Source organism: Macrotis lagotis, chromosome 5 (assembly GCF_037893015.1).
Source record: "Macrotis lagotis isolate mMagLag1 chromosome 5, bilby.v1.9.chrom.fasta, whole genome shotgun sequence".
NCBI classification, from domain to species: Eukaryota; Metazoa; Chordata; class Mammalia; order Peramelemorphia; family Peramelidae; genus Macrotis; species Macrotis lagotis.
The window spans coordinates 175,266,085-175,289,600 of NC_133662.1; the positions used below are offsets into that span (position 1 = coordinate 175,266,085).

A 23,516-nucleotide genomic window follows, 5' to 3' on the forward strand; every position below is an offset into this window, starting at 1 on the left:
AGACCATGGCATCAGAAAGGTGATGCCATGATAAGCATGTGAATTGGATTTGAGTGAGGGGCAGCTGTACTAAATCACTAGCCTCACTTTGTCCTTCAGAGTCATTTGGGTCCAGTGACCAGATGTGAATCTGGACAACTGAAGATGGCCCTGATAGAAGGCAATCAGGATTAAGTGACTTGCCCAATGTCACACAGCTAGTAAGAGTCAAGTGCCTAAGACTGAATCTGAACTCCCATCTTTCTATTATCCAAGGTCAGTGCTCTATCCACTGTGCCACCTAAGTGCCAGCTTCCAAATCTATGCTCTTTAACAGGAAAATGTCATATTTGGTAGCTATAAATGAAGAAGGAATTAACACAATTTTATTATGTACTTTTTTGATTTCTAGGTCTTAATGTATTTTATTACAGGAATAAACCAACTTCATATATTCTTCTAGAGATTTTTTATAAATGCTCAGGCTTATTACACACACACGCACGCACACGCACACACACACACACACACACAAACACACACAAATCTGGAGTCAAAGGATTTGAGTTCTAATCCTTTCTTTGTTATTACCTTTGTAACAGGCAATCACTTAACCTCTCAAACCTATGAGAATAAACAATTTTATGGATCAGAGATTTTTTTAGTCAAAGAACTGTCTCCTAAATTTATTTTGATATTGATACAACTCTTCCACATTAACCCCTTTGCTATATTTTTTAATAAGAGAAAGAGTCATGAAATGAAAAAAAATGAAGCTTAAAATATTTAATTTGCTAAAAAGTTAGAAATATGTTGGAGTAGAGGATCAACCTCAAGAAAATCCAAGTTAAAGTGAGGACTTTAACCCTGGTAAGTCATCTAACCTCTGGTTTGGCTCCAGATAATTTTTTAAGATCCTAAGTTACAGATGATTGCATCTGTGCAATTGTGTTGTCTTCACTAAAACAATTGTAAATCTGAACTTAAATAATTTAGAGATAAAAGTTACTAGCTATCTTGAAAATTTTCTTTAACTACTTCCATAGACATATTTGCAACTAACTTACCTGCAGAAACTTTTCCACCAAATCTGTCTATTTTTAAATTAAAATTATAGCTTTTAAGTAAAAACATGGAAATCTATAAATTTTGGCTGCTCTAAGGACATTTTTCTTCTTTCTCCTCAATTTTATTATGGTTTTCACACAGTAAGTAATATGATTTATTGAATAATAAAGGGTGAGAGTGGATCATGAAACAAATGCCTTCTCAAAATTTCATCTAATAAAACCATGTCACCTAAACTAAAACCTCCACGGAGTTGTTTAAAATTCTAGAGATATATTTTTTAGATAGTCTCTTTTCTTTTGGATTTCATAGTGTTGCTCTCTTATAATACTGTTCTACTCCTAATTACCTGACCTAATCATCTTTTTTGGTCTTCTATGCTCAATTGGCATCTATTCTTTACCACACTAATGAGGATACAACTATAAAGCATAGTTGTATGTGTATTTGTGATGTCTTCTTTGAAAAACAGCGTCTGAAATGTAAAAAAAAAGATTCTCTTCTTAGCAATAAATTTGAAGAGAGATATTTTATCCTAGTTAGTTTGGAACTTTGGGGTTATGGGATTTCAAAGAAGAGTTTTTAATTTATCTTCTTTTGGCTTCTTTGGTTGAACTTCAAAGACTGCCATTAACAAAATTTTCAGAAAACTAAAAATGTTGCATATCAGTTACTGACAACATGTTAAGATTAATTAATCATTCAAAATTTCCCCAGAACTCTGAAAGAGTAAGTCAGTGATATGGTTGTGTACTGCAACAGCAAAGATTCTCACGGAAGTGATTGTGGTGACAACCATCCTAAAGAGTAGGTGGTCATTTCTCTGAAATGATCTGCCATATGAGTGGAGGTAATGCTGTGGGATTATGCTTTTTGAGAGTACATTGTAATTTTCCACAAAGGTCTGGGCAGTGTAAAATGATTCATAAAATCTGTTTCAGTTTGTTCTTTCTCCATTTCAGTGTAAATTTTTTTCTGTCTTCTTGTGTCACAGTTTCTTTTTCTTCACTCTGATGACTTGCTTATCATATATAATAGATACATTTAATGAAAAGAATAGGAAACTACCTCCTGAGAATGCAAGAACTTTGTTCCCTTTCCAGGTCTGACATGTTCTCCAATTTGTCAAACCAAATTCCAAAGTAGAAGACTATTATGTAAGTGGTGAGGGAGTCTGGGGGTCCAATCAGCCATTTAATGGTGTAAAATGGATCCAGGCAGCCCAACAACTTGTTTATACCTTAGTCTGAGAGATAGCTTACCTAGGCTCCCGAGAGGTTAAATGATTTTGTAAAAGTTGGTTTGTGTAAGAGAGGCAGGACTTGAATCTAGGTCTTTCTGACTTTTAGTAAGAAATTCACTATTCTTTACTTCCTCTTTTAGTTTTTAGTGGTTACAAAAATTTATAACAGTTTCAAAATTCTACCATGCAACTGCATATAGTGCCACATATTCCTCCAAATATAAGTTAAGAATCCCTGGTTTCCTTCAAAGGAATGTTACTTTGTGGACTTTTCATGATCCCCCTCATTTGTCGACTCTCTTTGTTTTTGAAAAATATTTTGAAAAATTCAAGTATAAAAATATATAGACCAAGTATGTCCTTATTTATTGTGCATGAAGTATCCCTCCAATAAAAATGAAATTTTCCTTAAGGAAAAGACAAGTGTTTTTTTTTAACTTTGTTTCCCTTGTACCTTGCACAGAGCAGGACCCTAGAAATATTTGTTAAACTGTGTTATTGTTAAATATCAGAGGAAAGAAGAATTTTTAAAAATGGAAAAAGAAAATACCCACTATCCTAAAATTTAAAGTTCCTGCTCCTTTCCTGCTTCTTCCACTCCTTTCCACCTCTCTCCTTCCAACCAGGGTTAGCTCCCTTGGAACTTGACTTCTGCCTGTGACTCTGCTCTCTACAGATTTGTGTCTGACTACTAAAGTCTTTACTTCCTACATTGACTATAACTGAATTTACTCAACCTGTCTTCTTTCTAATCTTAGCTGCTTTGCTAGCTTCATTGGAAGTAGAGAATGAGAATAAAATATTTCTTTATCCTCATGCTTTAAAAAAATTAAAATCTCTTGCTTTTATATCACCTCCACTTACCAATATATTTTTCCCCAGAGAGCAATCATTTTAAACAAAACTAATGAGGAAGGGGAAAAATAGTTCATCAAAACTACCAATATATCAGCCATTTCTCACAGTGTATGCAATGTTCCACAATCCACAGTCCCCCAACTTTGCAAAGATTGGAGGGAGATAACATTCTCATATCTCTCCTTTGGGCCCAGGGTTGATCATTATAATTTCAGATCATTCAGTTTCCATTTTTTTTAATTTACATTGTTGTAAGCATTGGTGTATATTTCACTGCTCCTTCTAATCATTATTTCTTTTTTTGGTTTTGGTTTTGGTTTTGCAAGGCAATGGAGTTGTGTGACTTGCCCAAGGTCACATAGCTAAGTAAATATTAAATGTCTGAGGTCGGATTTGAATTCAGATCCTCTTGATTTCAGGGTAACCAGTGTTCTATTCACTGTGCCAGCTAGCTGACCCATAGTCATTATTTTTTATGGTGCAATAATATTTTATGGCATTCATGCCATAAAATTAGCCATGTGTTAATCAATGAACATCATTTTGTTTTTTTAGTTTTGTTTAGTTTTAGTAGTGATTTTTGTTTGTTTTGTTACTACTATAAATATTTTTGTACAAATGGAACTTTTCTATCTTTGATTTCCCTGGGCTATATGTCTAGCAATGGAGACTCAGCTATATTTACTCAACCTTGGTGAGATCTGCCTTCCCCAGATACCCTATTCTGTCTCTAGAGACACAGAGAAGGACATTGGGATTGAGAGAATTTCCTTTGCTTCCTTGATATTCTTATAGTATTTAGAACAGCTAACTAGTTATGTCTTAGTTTATTATTTACTGTCCTCAGGAAAACTTTCTTGTCATTAAAGAAATGTTCTAAACTAATAAGTGGAGTGGTACAATTAAAAAAACTTGGTTTTTATATCAGAGTCCCTGGATTTGTTTGTTGGGTGCCACTTCTGTGATCTCAGGGATGTCATTTAACCTCTATGGAACTAATTTTTCAAAGAGAAAACATAATTCTACTCTATTTTTTAAAGAAACACTGCTGAAAATACTAATGTTCTGATTTTGAAGGATATCAAGAAAGATTTTTTTTAAAAAAGAGCTTCATAGGAATGCAACAAAATTTCTTCAAATGATAGGAAAGAAGTTTTAATTTTAAAAAGGCGTGATCAAGGGGGGACCCAGGCTTTGTTCAAGGGACTGACATGTAAATGTACTTATGGAGCACATGTATATATTCATGAAAAGTACATCCATCATTAAAGGATACTAGGGTATTTATATATATATATATATATATATATATATATATATATATATATATATTGTTTATCTTTTGAGTTTGACAATATTGTATCCTTCACAATTTATTCACTATTGACCATATATCTATATATATATGTGATATGTGTGTGCATATTTATATACATATATTCTTATTAGATAGCTTCAGATTCAGATTCAAATTCATTATGATCATTCATTCAATAAATATTTATTTAGCACACGCTCTGAGATAGGTACAGATGCTAGGCATTCAGAAACGAATAGACATGTTCCTGTACTCCAGAAACCAGTGAAAGAGATAAGAAGTGTACAAAAATAGCTCTAATATAAAGCAACATGTGATAAGTATTCTAAGAGACATAAAAACAAAATGCCATGGAATTCAAAACGGAGAGCTGCCTATTCCCAATGGAGACTGGGAAAGGCTTCATGGAAGAAGTGCCATATGCTGGGCAGAAATGGAATAGTGGAGTATATGGGGCTGAGTGGAGAATATATCACCCTTATGCTAATTGTGTATAAACAAAAAACCCCCATGGACGTGGCACTGTGGATGTGCTAAGACTATATTATATTTTTGAGTCATTTTTCTAATTTCCTTTTAATTTGTTGGTATTGATCTATTCTACTGGATGATTCCCTTTGTGGCCCCCAAGCTACCATTCCAGGGAACCACAAGCTCAGCAGAGAAGAGTGTAGTTTTATTTGACTAGCAACCTGAGTCTTTTCTTTGTTGGCTGAGTTATTCAAGATAGTACTATACGTCTAGGGAACTATATAGGTCCCTGGGAAGGGAAGAGATGCACCAGGGAGAAAAAGGAGAGGTCTTAACTATTTATAGACTCAGATGCAGATATTTTGTAATTTTTTTGTTTAGTTAAATAAAATCTATCCTATATTCAATGTCAGTAGTCTGAGAACATATGTAGAAACTGAGGGCCTGTTCTGTATGTGTGTATATGTGTGTGTGTGTGTGTGTATTTGTGCATGTGTATGTGTAACTCTATATAAAACAAATTCTTATGTTTCTAGAGGAAATTCCACTTCCTCCTCACTTCCTGTCTGTTCTTTGCATCATTGCTAAATTAATCTTCTTTATACAAAAAAATACAACAAAAAGAAAACTGGTCATGACATTTCCCTGCTCGATACCTTTCATTGGCCCTCTATGACCTGCCAAGCTTCTTAGCCTGTCATTTAAAACTTCTACAAGCTGATGCTTCCCTTCCCTTATAGCCTTATCTCAAGCTATTTTCCTCTGCATAATCTGGTCTGTTTTCCTGTTATAATATTCAATACATCAGTGCTAGTTTACATACTTATCCTTATTTCTGAAGGATAAATCGTCTATTTGCTCTAATTTTTTAAGTAGTATATATTTCTATATTTAACATAAGTATGGTATGATGAATGCAATACTGGACTTGGATTTAGGGATAATAATAATAATAGTAATAAATGATACTAAATACTTAAGTTCTGAAAAACATTTAGCATAATTTCACTTGATCCTTACAACCAACATGTAGTATAGGTACAATTGCTATTATTATCATCCTTATTTTACTGGTGAGGAATCTAAATCAGAAAAGTTAAGTATCTTGTCTAGATTGATGAAAATAGTATCAGAATCAGAATTTGAACCCAGGTCTCCTCTCATAGGAAAAAATAGAGACCATTATCTTGCCTATTCTATACTTCAAGCTACAGTAAAATTATCCCCTATTCTCCCTTCCTTTGTTCCAGTTTCTAAAGAAGAGATGAGCCTTCTAGACAAGATCAAGATCTCTCTACCCTTAATCTAATTCCTACCATCTCCTCCAGCAACTTGCCCTTCAATCAATATATCTTCTTTCTCATTTTAAAATTTTCTATCTAATAAAACCTTTCCTAATGTCTACAAATAGACCCAGACTTCTCTTATCCTAAAAAACCAAAATAAAACCAAGATAAAACACTTTCAAAAGTTTTATTTTTCATCTCTCCAAGCTAGTGTCCTAAGTCCACAGCAGAACTCCTTTAAAAAAGCTGTCTGTGTGGTGTTCTATTTCCTTCTTCCTCTTCCTCCTCCTCCTCCTCCTTGTTCTTCAAAAGTTTTATTTTTCATCTCTCCAAGCTAGTCCTAAGTCCACAGCAAAACTCCTTTAAAAAAGCTGTCTGTCTGGTGGTGTTCTATTTCCTTCTTCTTCTTCTTCTTCTTCTTCTTCTTCTTCTTCTTCTTCTTCTTCTTCTTCTTCTTTTAGTTTTTGCAAGGCAATGGGTTAAGTGGCTTGCCCAAGACTACACAGTTAGGTAATTATTAAGTGTCTGAGGCTGGATTTGAACTCAGGTACTCCTGACTCCAGGGCTAGTGCTCTATCCACTGTGCCACCCAACTGCCCCCCATTTCTTTCCTCTCCATCATTTCTCAGCCCCTTGCAATCTGTTTTCCGATCTACCATATTCTCCATATTTACCAATGACCCCTTAACTGGTAAATCTGATGACTTATTTTCAGTTTTCATCCTCTTTGGACTCCTTGCAACACAAGATACTATTGAACATTTCTTCCTTCAGGATATATCTCCTCCCTGGACATTTTTGTGAATTTTCCTCTTCTGGTTTTCCTTCTTCTCAGTTCTCTTTATAGAATGATTATCTATGAACAGATACCCAGTCAGGGGCAGTTTCCAGTGACTGTCCTCATTCCTTTTCCTTTCTTTTTCTATGCTGTTTCTTTCAATAATCTTATCAAATCTCACAGGTTTGCAAAAGACTTCCAGATCTATATATTCAATTCCAGTCTCTCTCTTCTGCCTTTTGGATATCTCCAACTAAATAGGCATTTCAAATTCAAAATACTCTAATTGGAATTTTTAAAATCTTTCCCCCTAAATCTACCCCTTCTCCAAACCTCCTTATTTCTATTAAGGGCAACACCATCCTTTCAGTCACTAGGTCCATTGTCTCAGAATTACCTTCAACTCTTCTTTCTTTCTCACCTGTGTTAGATTGAATAAGAAACTATTACAAAATCTGTTATGTTTCAACTAAATGAAGAAAGTCAGGAATTTTGAGTATGATTTTATATAAAGTAACAACACTAATTAAAAAACCATTATACTAAAGGTACTATAGAAAATAAAGTAATATCAATATTGAATATATATGATAGGGTGCTGGTATATGTAACTTCCATGTTAAGAGATACAGGTCAATACCATATCTGCAACATGTACTCCTAGAAATTTTCTAGAACAAGGAAAGGTTCTAATATCATTATATATTCACCAAATGTCATCTTTTATTCATATTCATTTATGATTTCATCTCATTTTTCTACCTGCAGAAACTAAGAAACACATCTATATATAATTTGTATGTGTATATATATGTATATAGTTACTCACGTATATGAATATACACACATACACACAGAGAGGAGAGAGACAGAGACAGAGAGAGAAAGAGAGAGAGAGAGAGAGAGAGAGAGAGAGAGAGAGAGAGTGGGGGGAGGGGTAAGAGGAGGGAATAGTATGTTATTCAGGACTTCCTGACTCCAATTGAAGTATGGAAGACTTAGGTTCAAATACTGATTTTGGAGCCTCTGGATTTGACCCTGAGCAAGTCATTTACTCTCTCAATGACTCAGACAGCTCTAGGTCTCTAAGCTACACTTACAGATCTACAGAGGAAGATCCCTAGACCAGTGAAATCACAGACCCATATGTGTGCACATGCATAGACATATGTTTTGTATGTACATATTGTGCACATGGATAATTATTCTGTAAAGGATATTGAAGAGTAGATCCATGACTTCCAGTGGGGAGCTAAGATGGTGGTGTGAAGCTAACATGCTCCTGGAGCTTTTCCCTACCAAAGATAAATGAAGCCTCTACTCTGACATTCAAGCTACAGATCCCACCAAGAAAAAGAGAAGATCCAAAGAAGTTTTCAATGGTAGACATCATGGAGGATCTTTGGTGAAGGTCTGTCTCTTTGTGGGGGAAAGGGGAAGTGAGGCTGGACAGTGGGAAAAGTCAGTTTGGAGGCTTTTAGCCACAGTGCAATCCAGGTTGTGACAGTTTGACAGCAGCAGAGGTCCCAGCAGCTAGATAGCAAGCCAGTCGGGAGGATCCTGACCCCAAACGAAGTCTGAGAACACCAGGGTAAAAGACAGGACTAGGTTAGGAACAAACCACTGCTAAGTCAGAACCTGGACATGAAGGAGGAAATAAACCTCTGCAAAGGCTAGACCTGGACTACATAGGCAACATCTTAACCAACAACAAGTCAGGGATCAGACCCCAGCCATAGTTAAAAAAAAAAAAAGCTTGGATCTACATGCTCTATACCTCAGGAGCAGAACTAAAACAACAAAGATGAGCAAAAAAGCTGAAAGAACTCCCACTATAGAAAACTACTTTATAAACAAAGATGACAACAATGCCATGTCTGAAGAAGAAATCAGTGAAAAATCTCTTACAGGGGAAGTATCAAAAATAGTCTATAAATTGGACTCAAATACAAAAGCTTACTGAAGAGCTTAAAAAAAATTTAAAAACCAAAGAAGAGAGGAAGAAGAAAAAATGGAAAAAAGAAATGAGAGTCATGCACAAAAATTATGAAAAATTAACCAGAGAATTTGACACCTTTAAAAAGGAAGCACAAAAGGTAATTGAAGAAAATAAAACCCTAAAAATTATAATTAAACAAATAGAAACCAATGAATCTCTGAGATTGCAAGGTTTCATCAAACAAAATGAAAAGACTGAAAAAAAAATGAAGAAAATGTAAAGTATCTTTTAGGGAAAACAAATGACCTGGAAAATAGGACAAGGGGAGACAAACTATGAATCATCGGACTACTAGAAAGCCTAGCTCAAAAAAAGAACCTGGAAAACATCATATAGGAAATTATAAGAGAAAACTCTTCAACCCTACTAGAGTAAGAAAATGTAACCATTGAAACTACAAAACCCCTCCAGAAAGAGACTCAGGATAAAAGCTCCAAGGGCTGTTATAGCCAAATTCTAGAACTCTCAAATAAAGTAGAGAATATTGCAAGCAGCAAAAATAAAACAATTCAAATGCAAAGGAAACACAATCAGACTCACCCAGGACCTATCAGCCTTAACATTAAAGGACTGGAAGATCTGGAATACCAGCTATTGGAGAGCAAAGGACCTGGGATTACAACCCAGAATGTATGGTCCTGAAAAATTCAGGGGAAAAGATGGATGTTCAATGAAACAGAGGACTTCTAGAATTTCCTGACACAAAGATCAGAAATGAACAGAGAGTTCAACTGCCAAATATGCAACTCAAGAGCTGCCTAAAAAGGCAAATGAAAAGGGGAAGGAAAAAACAAAACAAAACAAATGTTGGACAAGAGCATCAAACTGTATACAACTTTATTTTTTTTTTAGGTTTTTTTGCAAGGCAAATAGGGTTAAGTGGCTTGCCCAAGGCCACACAGCTAGGTAATTATTAAGTGTCTGAGACCAGATTTGAACCCAGGTACTCCTGACTCCAAGGCCGGTGCTTTATCCACTATGCCACCTAGCTGCCCCTGTATACAACTTTAAAAGGGAAAATTTAACACTTCTAATTCTTGAGAACTTTATTTCTCTTAGGATAATTAAAGGGTCAAAATATAACTGAAGACATTGGACTTAAAGGATATGGATATAGTTGGGTCTTGTCTGTCATTGAAGAGATCCAAGATGATATCACTAAGTTTGAGACAAAAGCCCTGATGAAAAGCATGGGTATTAACTTTAAATTTAAGTGTCTCATTATCCTTTGACCCACTTTAATTCTGCTATGCTGACAAAGCTTAGAACTTTGTTTTAGGAGGCTATAAAAAACTGGGAGGTCCTGGTTCAGTGTCTCTGTAACTTATAATCATTTGTAAGGTTCTCAGGTGAGACCTCTAGAGCCTCCAAGTACCTAGAGGTCTTTAAGATTTTTACAGTTAATTAGATCAGGGTTTGACTTAATCTGTGCTTCACTTAATAAGGGGTTAATTACCTTGGGGGTGGGGAAGGATGTAAAGTATGAGAGAAAATAGACCTGGGGGGAGGGGCACAAATAGTTCAACGAATGATTTGGTTTTGGATGATACCTTGGCTCATGAGAAGGATTTTATGTCCTAGGAGGGAACTTGAAAAGGGGGTAAGATAAAAATGATTATAATTATAATTTGATGTAATTTGAGACAATGCTACTTATTAAGCAATCAAGCAATCTATGATCATACTTTGATAACAATATGAGCTTATCAAGCAATCAAATAATCAAACTGTGATTGATGATACCTGATTAATAGTACTAGAACAATAAATCACATCAGGTGAGGAAGCACAAAGATGTATATTTTAGAGGGAAAGAAGGGAGAGTGTGAATGCTGAGTAAATTCTGTTCAATAGATTTGGTTCAGAGAGGGAATAAGATCCATTCCCACTTGGTTTAAAATTTTATCCTAATCTACAGGGAAGGGGGGTGGGGAAGGGAAAGATCCAGGAAGAAGGGACTGATAAAAGTGAAGACAAAGATATAAGTGAAAATAAACTGAAAGTTAAATTTTGAAAGAAAAATAAAAGGGGAAAGGACGTGAAATTTTGGTGAGGAGGAATAAGAGGAAAGGAAAAAGAAAAATAATTAAATTAAGAAAGATAGCATGGAGAGAAATACAGAATTATTAATCTTAAACATAAATGTGAATGAGATGAACTTCCCATAAAATGGAAGCAGATAGAATGGATTAAAAACCAGAATCCTACAATATATTGCTTACAAGAAACACATTTGAAGCAGAGAGATACATACAGGGTAAGGGGAAAAGGTTGGAGCAAAATATTTTATGCCTCAGTTGAAGTAAAAAATTCAGGGGTAATGACTCTGATCTCAGATAAAGGAAAAGGAAAAATCAATCTCATTAAAAGGGATAAGGAAGGAAACTACATCTTCATAAAAGGCACCATTGGTAATGAAGCTATATCACTGCTAAACATGTTTGCACCTAGTGATATAGCATCCAAATTCCTAGAGGAAAAACTGAGTGAATTACAAGGAGACATAGATAGCAAAACTTTAATAATGGGGGACCTCAATCTCCTTCTATCAGAGCTAGATAAATCTAAGCACAAAAACAAGAAGGAAGTTAAGGTAAATGAAATCCTAGAAAAATTAGATATGATAGACCTCTGGAGAAAACTTAATAGGGATAGAAAAGAATATACCTTTTTTCAAAATTGGCCATTTATTAGGGCACAAAAATCTTATAATCAAATGCAGAAAGGCAGAAATAATAAATACACACTTCTCAGATCATGATACAATAAAAATTACATGTAATAAAGGGTCAGGGAAAGATAAACTAAAAATTAATTGGATATGAAATAACTTCATCTTAAATAGTGAGTGGATCAATCAGCAAATAATAGAAATAATAATTATATCCAAGAAAATAATACTAATGAGACATCATACCAAAATCTATGGGTTGCAGCCAAGGCAGTTGTGAGGGGAAATTTTATATCTCTAAAATGCCTATATAAATAGAGAAAGAAGAGATCAAATGAATATAGGGTGTGCAACTAAAAAAAAAGCTAGAAAAAGAACAAATTAAAGATGCCCAATTTAGTAACAACTTAGAAATACTGAAAATTAAGGGAGAGATTAATAAACTTGAAAGCAAGAAAATAATTGATCTCATAAATAAAACTAAGAGTTGGTATTATTAAAAAGCAAATAAAATAGACAAACCATTGGTTAATCTGATTAAAAAGAAAGAAAGAAGCTAACCAAATTGCCAGTATCAAAAATGAAAAGGGTGAATTAACCACCTACGAGAAGGAAATTAAAGAGATAATTTGGTGCTACTTTACTGAACTGTATACCAATAAACTGGATAACCTGAGTGAAATGGATGAATATTTACAAAAGTACAAACTGCCCAGATTAACAGAAGAGGAAATAAATTACTTAAATAACCCATTTCAGAAAAAATAAATTAAAGAAACCATCAATAAACTCCCTAAGAAAACGTTTCTAGGTCTAGATGGATTTAGAAGTGAATTCCTCCAAACATTTAAGGAACAATTAATTCCCTTTTGGCATAAATTATTTTTTAAAATAAGAAAAGATGGGGTGGCTAGGTGGTGCAGTGGATAGAGCACCAGCCCTGGAGTCAGGAGTACCTGAGTTCAAATCCGTCCTCAGATACTTAATAATTACCTAGCTGTGTGGCCTTGGGCAAGCTACTTAACCCCATTGCCTTGCAAAAAAACCTAAAAAAAAAATTTAGGAAAAGGAGTTTTGCCAAGCTCCTTTTATGAAAACAACATGGTGCTGATATCTAAACCAGGAAGAACCAAGACAAAGAAAATTATAAACCAATATCCCTAATGACTATTGATGCAAAAATCTTAAATAAAATTTTAGCAATGATACTACAGCAAGTTATTATTAGGATGATACACCATGATCAGGTAGCATTTATACCAGGTAAGACAGGAAGGGTTCAATATTAGGAAAACACTCAATATAATTGAACATATCAATAGCAAAACCAACAGAAATCATAATATTATCTCAATAGGTGCTGAAAAAGTCTTTGATCAAATACAATACCCATTTCTATTAAAAACTCTAGAAAGTTTAGGAATAACTAGACTTTTCCTTTAAATAATAAATACTATCTATCTAAAACCATCAACAAATATTATATGTAATGGGAATAAACTCAGAACATTTCCAATAAAATCAGGGGTGAAACAAGGATGCCCAGTGTTATCATTACTATTCAATTTAGTATTAGAAATTATAGCTATAGCAATAAGAGAAGAAAAAGAAATTGAAGGAATCAGAATTGTCAATGAGTAAGCAAAGCTTTCACTCTTTGCAGATGATAGGATGGTATACTTAGAGAACCCAAGAAAATCATCTAAAATCTTCTCGAAATAATCAAGAAATTCAGAAAAGTAGCAGGATATAAAATAAGGCCCCCATAAATCATCAGCATTTCTATATATGAACAACAAAGCTCAAGAGCAAGAGATAGAAGGAGAAATTTCATTTAAAGTAACTACAATAAAAAAGCAACTATATTAGATACTTGGGAATCTACCTCCTAAGACAGACACAAAAACTGTATGAACACAATTATAAAGCACTTTTCACCCAAATAAAGTCAGATCTAAATATCTGGGAAAATGTCAATTGCTTGGGGTTAGGTTGAGCTAAAAAAATAAAAATGACAATTCTACCAAAAATTAAGTTACTTCAGTGCCATACCAATCCAACTACCAAATAACTATTTTACCAAGCTAGAAAAAATAGTAACAAAATTCATCTGGAGTAACAAAAATTCAAGAATAGCAAGGGAAAGGGGCAGCTAGGTGGCGCAGTGAATAGAGCACCAAGTCAGGAGTACCTGAGTTCAAATGCGACCTCAGACACTTAATAATTACCTAGCTGTGTGGCCTTGGGCAAGCCACTTAACCCCATTGGCTTGCAAAAAAACCCTAAAAAAAAAAAAGAATAGCAAGGGAACTTATGAGAAAAAAAAATGTAAAGGAATGTGGCCTAGCTCTACCAGATCTAAAACTATATTATAAAGTGGCAGTCATCAAAACTTCCTGGCACTGGTTAAGAAATAGAGTAATGGGGCGGCTAGGTGGCGCAGTGGATAGGCCTTGGAGTCAGTAGTACCTGAGTTCAAATCCAGCCTCAGACACTTAATAATTACCTAGCCATGTGGCCTTGGGCAAGCCACTTAACCCCATTGCCTTGAAAACCTTAAAAAAAAAGAAATAGAGTAATGGATCAGTAGATTAGGATAGGTTCAAAAGAAACCACAGTAAATGATTACAGCAATCTACTTTTTGACAAACCCAAAGATATCAGCTTCTTGAATAAGAACTCACTATGTAACAAAATTTATTCAGAAAACTGGAAAATAATATGGCAAAAACTAGGCATGGATCCATATCTCACATCCTATACCAAAATAAGGTCAAAGTGGGTACAGGATTTAGACATAAAGGGTGACACCATAGATAAATTAATAGACCAAGAAGCACTCTATCAGATCTATGGAAAGAGGATAAATTTATAACCAAAAAAGAATTAGAGTACATTATAAACTGCAAAATCAATGATTTTGACTATATTAAATTAAAAGGTTTTTACACTAATAAAATCAATGCTGCCAAAGTTAGAAGAAAAGCAGAAAAGTGGGAAACAATTTTCACAATTCTGAGTTCTAAAATATATAGATAATTGGATCAAATTTATAAGATCACAAGTCATTCCCCAAATAATAAATGGTCAAAGCATATGAATAGACAATTTTCAATTTAAGAAACTATATAATATATAATCATATTAACAATGCTCCAAATCATTATTGTTTAGAGAAATGCAAATTGTGAGGTATCACCTCATACCTATCAGATTGGCCAAGATGAGAAAAAGGGGAAATGATCAATGCTGGAGAGGCTGTGGGAGGTTTGGGACATTAATGCATGGTTGGTGGATTTGTGAGTGGATCCAACCATTCTGGAGAACAATATGGAGCTATGCCCAAAGAGTAATAAGTCATTCCCTTTGACCTAGCAATTCCATTTCTAGTCCTATATCCAGAAGAAATCATAAAAAATTGGGAAAAGTCCCACATGTTCCAAAATATTCATAGCAGCTTTTTTTGCAGTGACAAAGAATTGGAAATTGAGGGGATGCCCATCAATTGGAGAATGGCACATAATTAGATGAATACTATGGAATATTATTGTCCTATAGACTCTAGAGAAGCATGGTATGACTTACAAGATCTGATGCTCAGCAAAGGGAGTAGAGTCAAGAGAACAACATTATGACCAAAAAAGAATTAGAGTACATTATAAACTGCAAAACAACAACATTGTGCAATGATCAACCTTGATGGAAGCAACTCCTCTCAGCAGTTCAGAGAGCTAGGACAGCTGTATTAGATTACTATGGACAATATTATCCCTATCCAGAGGGAGAAAAACAAACCAAAACCCCAAAACCCTTCAGAATGTGATGAACACTTTATAAAAATTATCTCTTACATATCTCTTTCCCTTAATCCTAATTCTTCATACTGAAAATGGCTACTCTATAAGCATGTTTATCAGAAATATGTATGTTCACTGCTAACTTGACTGCTGATGAGGGGAAGGGTATGGGAAGGGAGTATGGAAGGAAATTTTGTAATTTAAAAATATACATGTGTATATGGATAGAAAAAAATAAAAATGCTACTCAGAAAAAGAAGAAAAAAATAGACCCACGTGAGGAAACCAATGCAGAGCAGTGTTACAAAATCACATGTACAGGGAAGACAACAGTGCCTAATTTTGCAGTGTTCAACAAAAATGAAGACAGAATAAGTCATAAGATTTATCATTTAAGAAATTATTGTCTCACATAAATATGTAACCTTTCTAATATTAGATTGGATTCTATGTATTTGTGGTTCAAAATCTCCCCAAGCATACTCCTGAACAGTTACTAATAAATATATTTTAGTTTTCCCAGTGATTCATAATATTCACTTAGTTTATAGTATTTCAAATAAACAGCAGTGTTTAATTAATTAAATCACAGTGTATTCCTTTACTATACCTTAAACTTACTCCTCCAGAAATATATACCTACCTAGTGGGAAGAAGGGACTTGAGTGTACTGCCATATGAATTATATATCAGACATTTAAAAATGGAGAATAAATGAATGAGCTTCTAATGTACCAAATACCACATGGAATACTAGGGATACAAGTACTTAAAGAACTTCTGTTTTGCAATCTTTAATTGAGTTCCATCTTTAGGGAGAGTTGTGCCTCAATCATCTGTTGGAGATTCTGTGTTTAGGCAGAAGGGACTATAGCTCTCAGGCAGAATTATTAGCCAATGTCTATGAAACTCATTTTTTCCCTTTGGGAGGGCTGCACCAGAAAGTACAAAGAGTTAGATTGAAATCAGACCTATCCTTTGAACCCTTCTTTTAATGACTTTTTAAATTTTTTTTATTTATTTAAGGCAATGGGGTCGAGTGACTTGCCCAAGGTCACACAGCTAGTTAAGTATTATGTCTCTGAGGCCAGAATTAAACTCAGATCTTCCTGACTCAAGGGCCAGTGCTCTGTCCACTGTGTTACCTAGCTGCCCCTGAACCCTTCTTAAAACCAATATCAACTGCACCTTCTTGGCTCTGAATTCAACTAAACCATCCTCTGGCACTCTCATTTCAACTATGGGCTCTTAAGTCTTACCAGACCCCTTCTGATCACTTCCCAGCTGAGGTAAATTTTCCCAGAGGTCTACTTCCTCAATGAGCAAAGGAATTGAGAGAGACATTATAGTAAAGAAATGATTTCATCCTCATTCCAGAATCCCCTGTTCTCTATAAAATAGCAATAATTGTGTTGACTAATTTTGAAATCTTGTTATATACTCTGTGAATATTTCCCTCCACTGCAATCCCATTAAACTGTGAGTTACTTGGAAGAAGGGACTGCTTTGCCTTGAACTTAGCACATAATAGCCATTTAATAAATGCTAGTTGAATGACAGGAGATGCAACAAGTAAAAGTATAATCATTAGCATGGTCATTTGAGAAAGGAGAGAGAACAAAAGAGGTCTAATGTAGTTATTTTGCTAGATAAAATCTCTGTATTAAATGCTTACTTGCAGCAAATACATCTGATGAAATGAATTAATTAGCCTATATTTGTCCATTGTACTGTGAACTAAATGCCTTTTTGGCTTTATTTTAAGTAGGTATAGGAAAGGACGGAAGGGGATGTGGGCGAGAAGTTGTTTGAAAAGATAGCAAGCAGAATATGTGCAAAACCTTTTATCTAGTTCCAACAGAAGTAAGATAGGCATGATTCATATGACAGTCTACAAAAAACTATGAAAGCCCATGAATAATTGATAGAATTGCCACATAAAGATGACTCCTTGCCTCCTCATGCCTCTAAATATCTTTATAGCCTCAATTTCCAATTAGAGTAACTAGTTAAAATGATTTTAGTATCAAATATTATATTCAAGAAATATTTTTATTAAGCATCAACAATGTACAAAGCTTATTATGGTATTGTCTGATATGTTGATATAATAATTGAGTGATTAGTTAAGAATATTTCTTTTTTAATTCCTAATACTTTGATATGAGGTTCAGGAAGGTCATATTTTATATAGTTCTTTATACTTGACTATTAAGGTCCCAGCATACATATTCATAGAATTAAAATTTAAGCAAGCTATTGTTCATTAAAATATAGTATCATCTATTTAATACTTCTGAAAATACATAGCAGTAAATCAGAAAAAAAGAGCTCCATCTTTGTGTGTAACATATCACCCTTTGTCTAGTAAAGCTTTGGTTATTCTAGGTGAAGAAAAATGAGAGAAAAAATGTTTTTCCTTTGTTTTTTTTTTTCTATATTTCTTGAACCAGACTTTCTTTTTATTTTCATGACAACTGACATAGACTTTAAAAACTTGGAAGGTCATTTAGAGGTCTTCTAGTCCAACTTCCCATCCCATGCAAGTCTACTGTCCATATTATCCCTGACAGGGTTAATCTTTGCCAGCCACAGGGAACTCAATGAAGTATTGCAAGTAAAACAAGCTATTTCTATACCTTTTTTTATTTCCCTTAGCTCACAGATTACTTTTTCCTTGCCAAAATATCTACTTGGGACCACAACTTGCTTTTGGAGCCACTTCTACGCGGTGGAGGTGTTTTTGTCTTTGAAGGATGACCAGTGAAAACATTCACCAGGTGCTAGAGAAGTTTTGGAAATAATGACTTAAACAGAGACAATCTCTTGATGTTTTCCCCTCCCAAAGAGCATGACACAGTGAAAAAAAAAAAGAACAAAAAACAAAGAACAAAACCACAATCACCAATGAAATAAGAGAGGTTAGCTCTTTCAAGAACTCTTAGTCACTATTCTTCAGAGGCGTGAAGCCAAAACAACAAGGGGAACTGGTGGAATGAGGCAAAATTAACCAAGTTTGGGACCTGGTAAAAAAAAAAAAAAAAGGAAAGAAGATGACCCAAGAAGTCAATCTGAATTCCCTCAAGGAACTGGAACTTGAGATGGTACTTCAGGTCCTATACCGAGATCAGATGGTGCAAAAGGTTGAGGAAGAGAGGATAAGGTAAGTTGGCATTTGAACATGATGTCATGGTTTTGCTTTCTATTTCTTGGTGTCAGCCTTTATTTGTACTTTTTTTCTTTTCTGCTTCTTTTAGAGAAACTAACAAGCAGTGGCTTGCTTGGGGAAGTAGTTCTTCATCTATGAGAAAATGCATAGACTGAAGGAATTAGGATGGAGGTCACCATCCTAGTCCATCTGAATTCAAAAAGTGGGCAGGAAACTAGAGACATGTCTTTCTTAGTCATTTTCAAAATGGTGACTGGGGCTTTCCTTAATGTACTCCAAAGGGCAAGTACCCTTATGGTTAAGGAATGTTCACTCTAGTATTTGGTGGCAGAATTGGGAGTTTATTAGTTAAATGTGCAAAGCTGCTTGAGTGAAATTTGGAACCTGATGCTGAATAGGCTGCCAACTCAGGTGGTGAGATGCCAATTCATTCCCATAAACAACTCTCAGGGAAACACCCAGTTTGACAGGGAACACTTTGTCAGCCCAAAGCCCATATCTCTTCATTTTTGAGGCACTTCATAACTCCTGGATTTAAGGGAGATAAGACTTTATTTATATATGCACCTAACACTTCTCCTTCCCCATACCCATCGTCTGATAAAAGAGGAGCTAAAATAGTCTACAATTTGTGGACTTGCATTTTCATTTTTTTTTAGTTTTTTCTTCATTTATTTGGCTCAGTTAAAGGGAAATATGGAGGATTTTATGCATTTAAATCTTGAAGAGACCTTAAAAAATCATTTAAATTAATCTCATTTTATAGATGAAGTAGCAGAGTCTCAGAGAGATTGAGTTGCCCAAAGACCCTGAGCTAGCAAGTGAAAGAGGCAGGACACAAATCCAGGGCCCCCGATTGCTCTGCTTTATACTATTCATAATTTAAATCTTAGAATTCATTAAGTCCAGTTTCTTCATTTTAAAACTGAGATGCAGAGAGGTATCTAAATAACATCTTCTTTTCTGACACCTTTAAATAAGTTTCTGTTTGCATTTGAATTGGAAGGAGAAAAGACTGGAGTAGCATTGAGAAGAGAGATTGAGCGAATATAAAGAAATGACCTTTTCATAAAAATCACTGATCTGCCCTTCAGAGTCATTCTGTGTACTCTCTTGTCCAGAGAGGCAAGGCTTAGGAATGGGGTTGGGAAATTGTTAATGAAAAGAGAAAGCAGCCAGGAGACATTAAGAATGGAGGCAACTTTTTTTTTTTTTTTTTTTTTTTTTTTTTTTTTTTTAGTGTTTCTTGTCTCTTTTTTGCTTCCCAAGAGGAAGGGGATTATTACATGTAAATCTCCTTTATCTGTACAGATGTAAACTTATAATAGAATTGTGATTAGAAACTGCTTCCATCCTTCTGTCATTATATGCATTTTCTCATTATTTAACAAGCACTATCATTTAATAAGATAATATTATTATATATTTAAACTATATCCACATTTGTGAAATACTTCAAAGTTACAGAGTGCTTTATATAAAAATGTATGAACAAAATCCAATTGAATCTTCACCTTGGCACTCATCAGGTGGTAGCACCATCTTGCAGATTTGGAAACTTAGATTATAAGAGATGAAATTGTTTGCCCAAATCATACAGATGATGAAATTACTTTCCCAAATCAAACACATAATAATGGAACCTGAACTCCAGGCTTCTGTCTGTAAATCCACTGACCTTTCTACTCATAACTGAATAGATGTAGGCTATGTGTAAATACATATGCATATACATTCTGAATTCTTAGACAAACCCACTATTATCTTGGTGCTTTGTGCTTTCCTTAATGCATTTGAATGAGATGTGGTATTAAGGGGAGAAGAGGGAGCTACAATGAATCCTTTCTTCATCATATCTAGGGACAGAAGTTTGAGACTTTTCAATACAATGAATAAAAGTATGAAGAAAGAAATCTACTTATAATGTCATTGCAGAATCTGAATACTCAGAGAAGGGGTGTTCAAATTTTCTGGTTATCTGGAAGCCATCCAGAGTACCATTTTTATTTCTATTCTTACTATTGAAAACTATCCAAATGCATTCAGAGATGTTTCTGCATCAGTGAGTAGAGTGACAGGAGATCAGGTTTTCTTTTATCTGGGAACTGTCAGTGGCTTGGAGCCATTTTTTGGAGCATTAGTACTGTCTTCTAGTCTTATAAATAGCTGTTGAGGAGAAAAAAGAATCCTAGAATCCTAGAATTATCATTCTAGGATTAGAAAGAATCTTTTAAAAATATATTTTATTGAAATCTTTTATTTTTATGTAATCTAATTGTCCAATGTAGCTTCCTCCTTTCTCATCCAAAGAACTAGAATAATAGAAAAAGAATAAAATTGAAACGAAGTTTGTGTGTGTGTGTGTGTGTGTGTGTGTGTGTGTGTGTGTGTGTGTGTGTAAGTTCACAAAAGTAACCAATATAATGAGAAAGTCTGATATTATATGTAGTGCATAATTTTCCATTTCTGTGGGGGAGGTACTTTCTCATCTTCTTCCATTGAGACTAAGTTAGATGCTTAGAATTCTGTAGCATTCAGTTTGTTTTTTTTTCTTTCCATGTCCCATATATGTTTTCATAGTCATTGTATATATTATTTTCCTGGTTCTCCTTACTTCACTTTTGCTATCAGTTAATTTTCATGTTACTGTTTCTGTGCTTCACTCTATCATAATCATTATTTTTATAGCATAATTATACTTCATTACATTTATCTATCATTGATAGACATTTACTTTGTTTGCTAGAAGCAAACTTAGAGATTACCTCTCATTTTTCAAATAATAAAATTGAAACCTAAAGTGAAGCAGTGACTTGCCTAAAAGAAGACTGCTCTCAGAGTGTCCCAACCTAATACATATTTTTGGGGGGGTTAAAATAAATTCCTAATATGGCTTTGATTTCTGTGTTTTTTTTCTAAATACCATAAATACCATAAGTATTTGGCAACATATAAATTTATTCCTTTCCCCAATGTTCTTTTTCATCTTTTTCATGCCCCTAACCCAAGCACAGTCAGTGTAGCAGAATGGAAAGTGAGATGGAGTCAACAAGTTCTGGATCCTAGCAGTGAGATTGTGGGCAAGTCACCTTCCTTCCCTGAGTCTTGTTTTCCTCAATCCTAAAATGGAAGTGATATTTGTACTGCCTTTCTCAAGGGGTTTTAGAAAGGAAGATATTTTGTAAGCTGTATAAATAGAATGCTATATAAGTAGAAGCTGTTATCGCTTGTTCTGGCTTTCAATTTCATTCAATTTCATCTACCAATGTAGATCAGCAATTGTTCTTCAACTTAGAGGTATTAAGAAGGTAAATGACTTACTCAGGGTCTCCCAGCCAGTATAGAGGTGGGACCTGAACTCAGGTCTTTCTGACTCAGAGGCCAATCTTCAATCATACCATGTTACTTTTTAAAACTATTATTAAGTACCTAATAAATATTTGATGGAGGGGACAGGTTTGAGGTATGCTTGGCATAATGATTTGTATAGCAATAAAAAAGTTTTAGACACTTAACCTACTTACCCATAAAATGGGGATCATCATAATTGTGCTGTTTCCCTTATAAGCTTATTATGAGGAAAAAAATCACTTTAAGCTAATAGTACTTTAGTTTCTTAGTATTAGGGAATTGCAAATTTGTCTCTTCCTTGCAAAAATACTATATTGCCTTTTTTCATGTATTTCTTTTCTTTCTCTCTACTGTCTTTTTTTTGGTAGTGATGATGGAATTACTATTATTTATTATTATACATTCTAGTAATATCTAAAATTCAATATATTATTATGTATATGAAATATATTATGTGAAATGATTATATTATTTCACCATAATATGCAATATATATTTATAACTACATGGAATATGTTATATTATGTACTTTATTATATACATTATATTTTACATATGTGTGTGATGTGTTATATAAAATATTACCATATAATATTCTGTTATAATATGAAACACACATTTACTTGTTTAATGTGATATATTACATAATTATTATAATATGTTATTTTATAATATGAAATACAGTGTAATATGTGATATATAATTATATTATGATGTGTATCATATTAATCATGTTATGATGTGTTATATATTAGAACATATCATACTATGTTACTATTGTATTCCTAGGTGCTTTGTCAGGAGGGAGTGGGATTGGAATAAAATTACCCTGTTGAAACAGATTGAGGGATAGGTGTCAACTTGTGCCACATTATGTTTTATCATTTGGTTTCTTGGGTTCACAGGAAACTGAAATTGCACCTACAAGATCTTCGATGGAGACCTGCAAAGAACACAAGTCAGGAATACAAAGAGAAGTTCTGTGCCCGGTGCCAGAAGCCTCTGGGCTTGGTGATAAACCGAGGAGGAGTATGCCAGGGCTGCAGCCATCGAGTATGTTCTGAGTGCCGGGTCTTCCTGAGGAAGACTTACATGTGGAAGTGCACTGTCTGCTTTGCTGATAGGTGAGCAGTTTAAATTGGTTAACCAAGTCATTTGAAAACTAGTGATTGTTGCTATGTTTACCAAATTCATTTGACATAAAATTGGGAGGGGCAGCAACAAAATCAGTGGCATCCAAAAGAGCTTGACAGCTTATCGTAATGGACCATTTTTAATAAAATGATTTTCAATAGGAATGTGTAAAGTTTTAGACTTGGGTTAAAAAACAAAACCAACTGCACAAGACCTCAGGAGGGGAAACATGGCTTGACAATGGTTCTTGTGATCTCTTGGTCTGGGGATTTTAGTGAATCTCAAGTCACTGTGAGTCACCAATATAACAGAGTTGTGTTTATGTGACTTTGGGCTATATTAAAAGAAGCTATGTCCAAAAACAAGAAAGACACTTGTCCAACAATACTCAACC

General features: G+C 34.4%; 1 protein-coding gene across 3 annotated transcripts in view; it reads left to right on the forward strand.

Moving 5' to 3' along the window:
- The window catches only part of SYTL3 (synaptotagmin like 3), a 117,598-nt gene that overhangs the window by 14,791 nt on the left and 79,291 nt on the right, over positions 1 to 23,516 (forward strand). For 2 of the 3 annotated variants that reach the window (XM_074187943.1, XM_074187944.1), the window contains 2 exons: positions 18,127 to 18,631; positions 22,894 to 23,112. In XM_074187943.1, the coding sequence (XP_074044044.1) occupies positions 18,522 to 18,631; positions 22,894 to 23,112 (329 nt within the window). In that variant the 5' untranslated portion in view covers positions 18,127 to 18,521. Of the gene's footprint in view, positions 1 to 17,627; positions 18,632 to 22,893; positions 23,113 to 23,516 lie in introns of those variants that run through there. The other variant, XM_074187945.1, reaches the window with a different exon arrangement.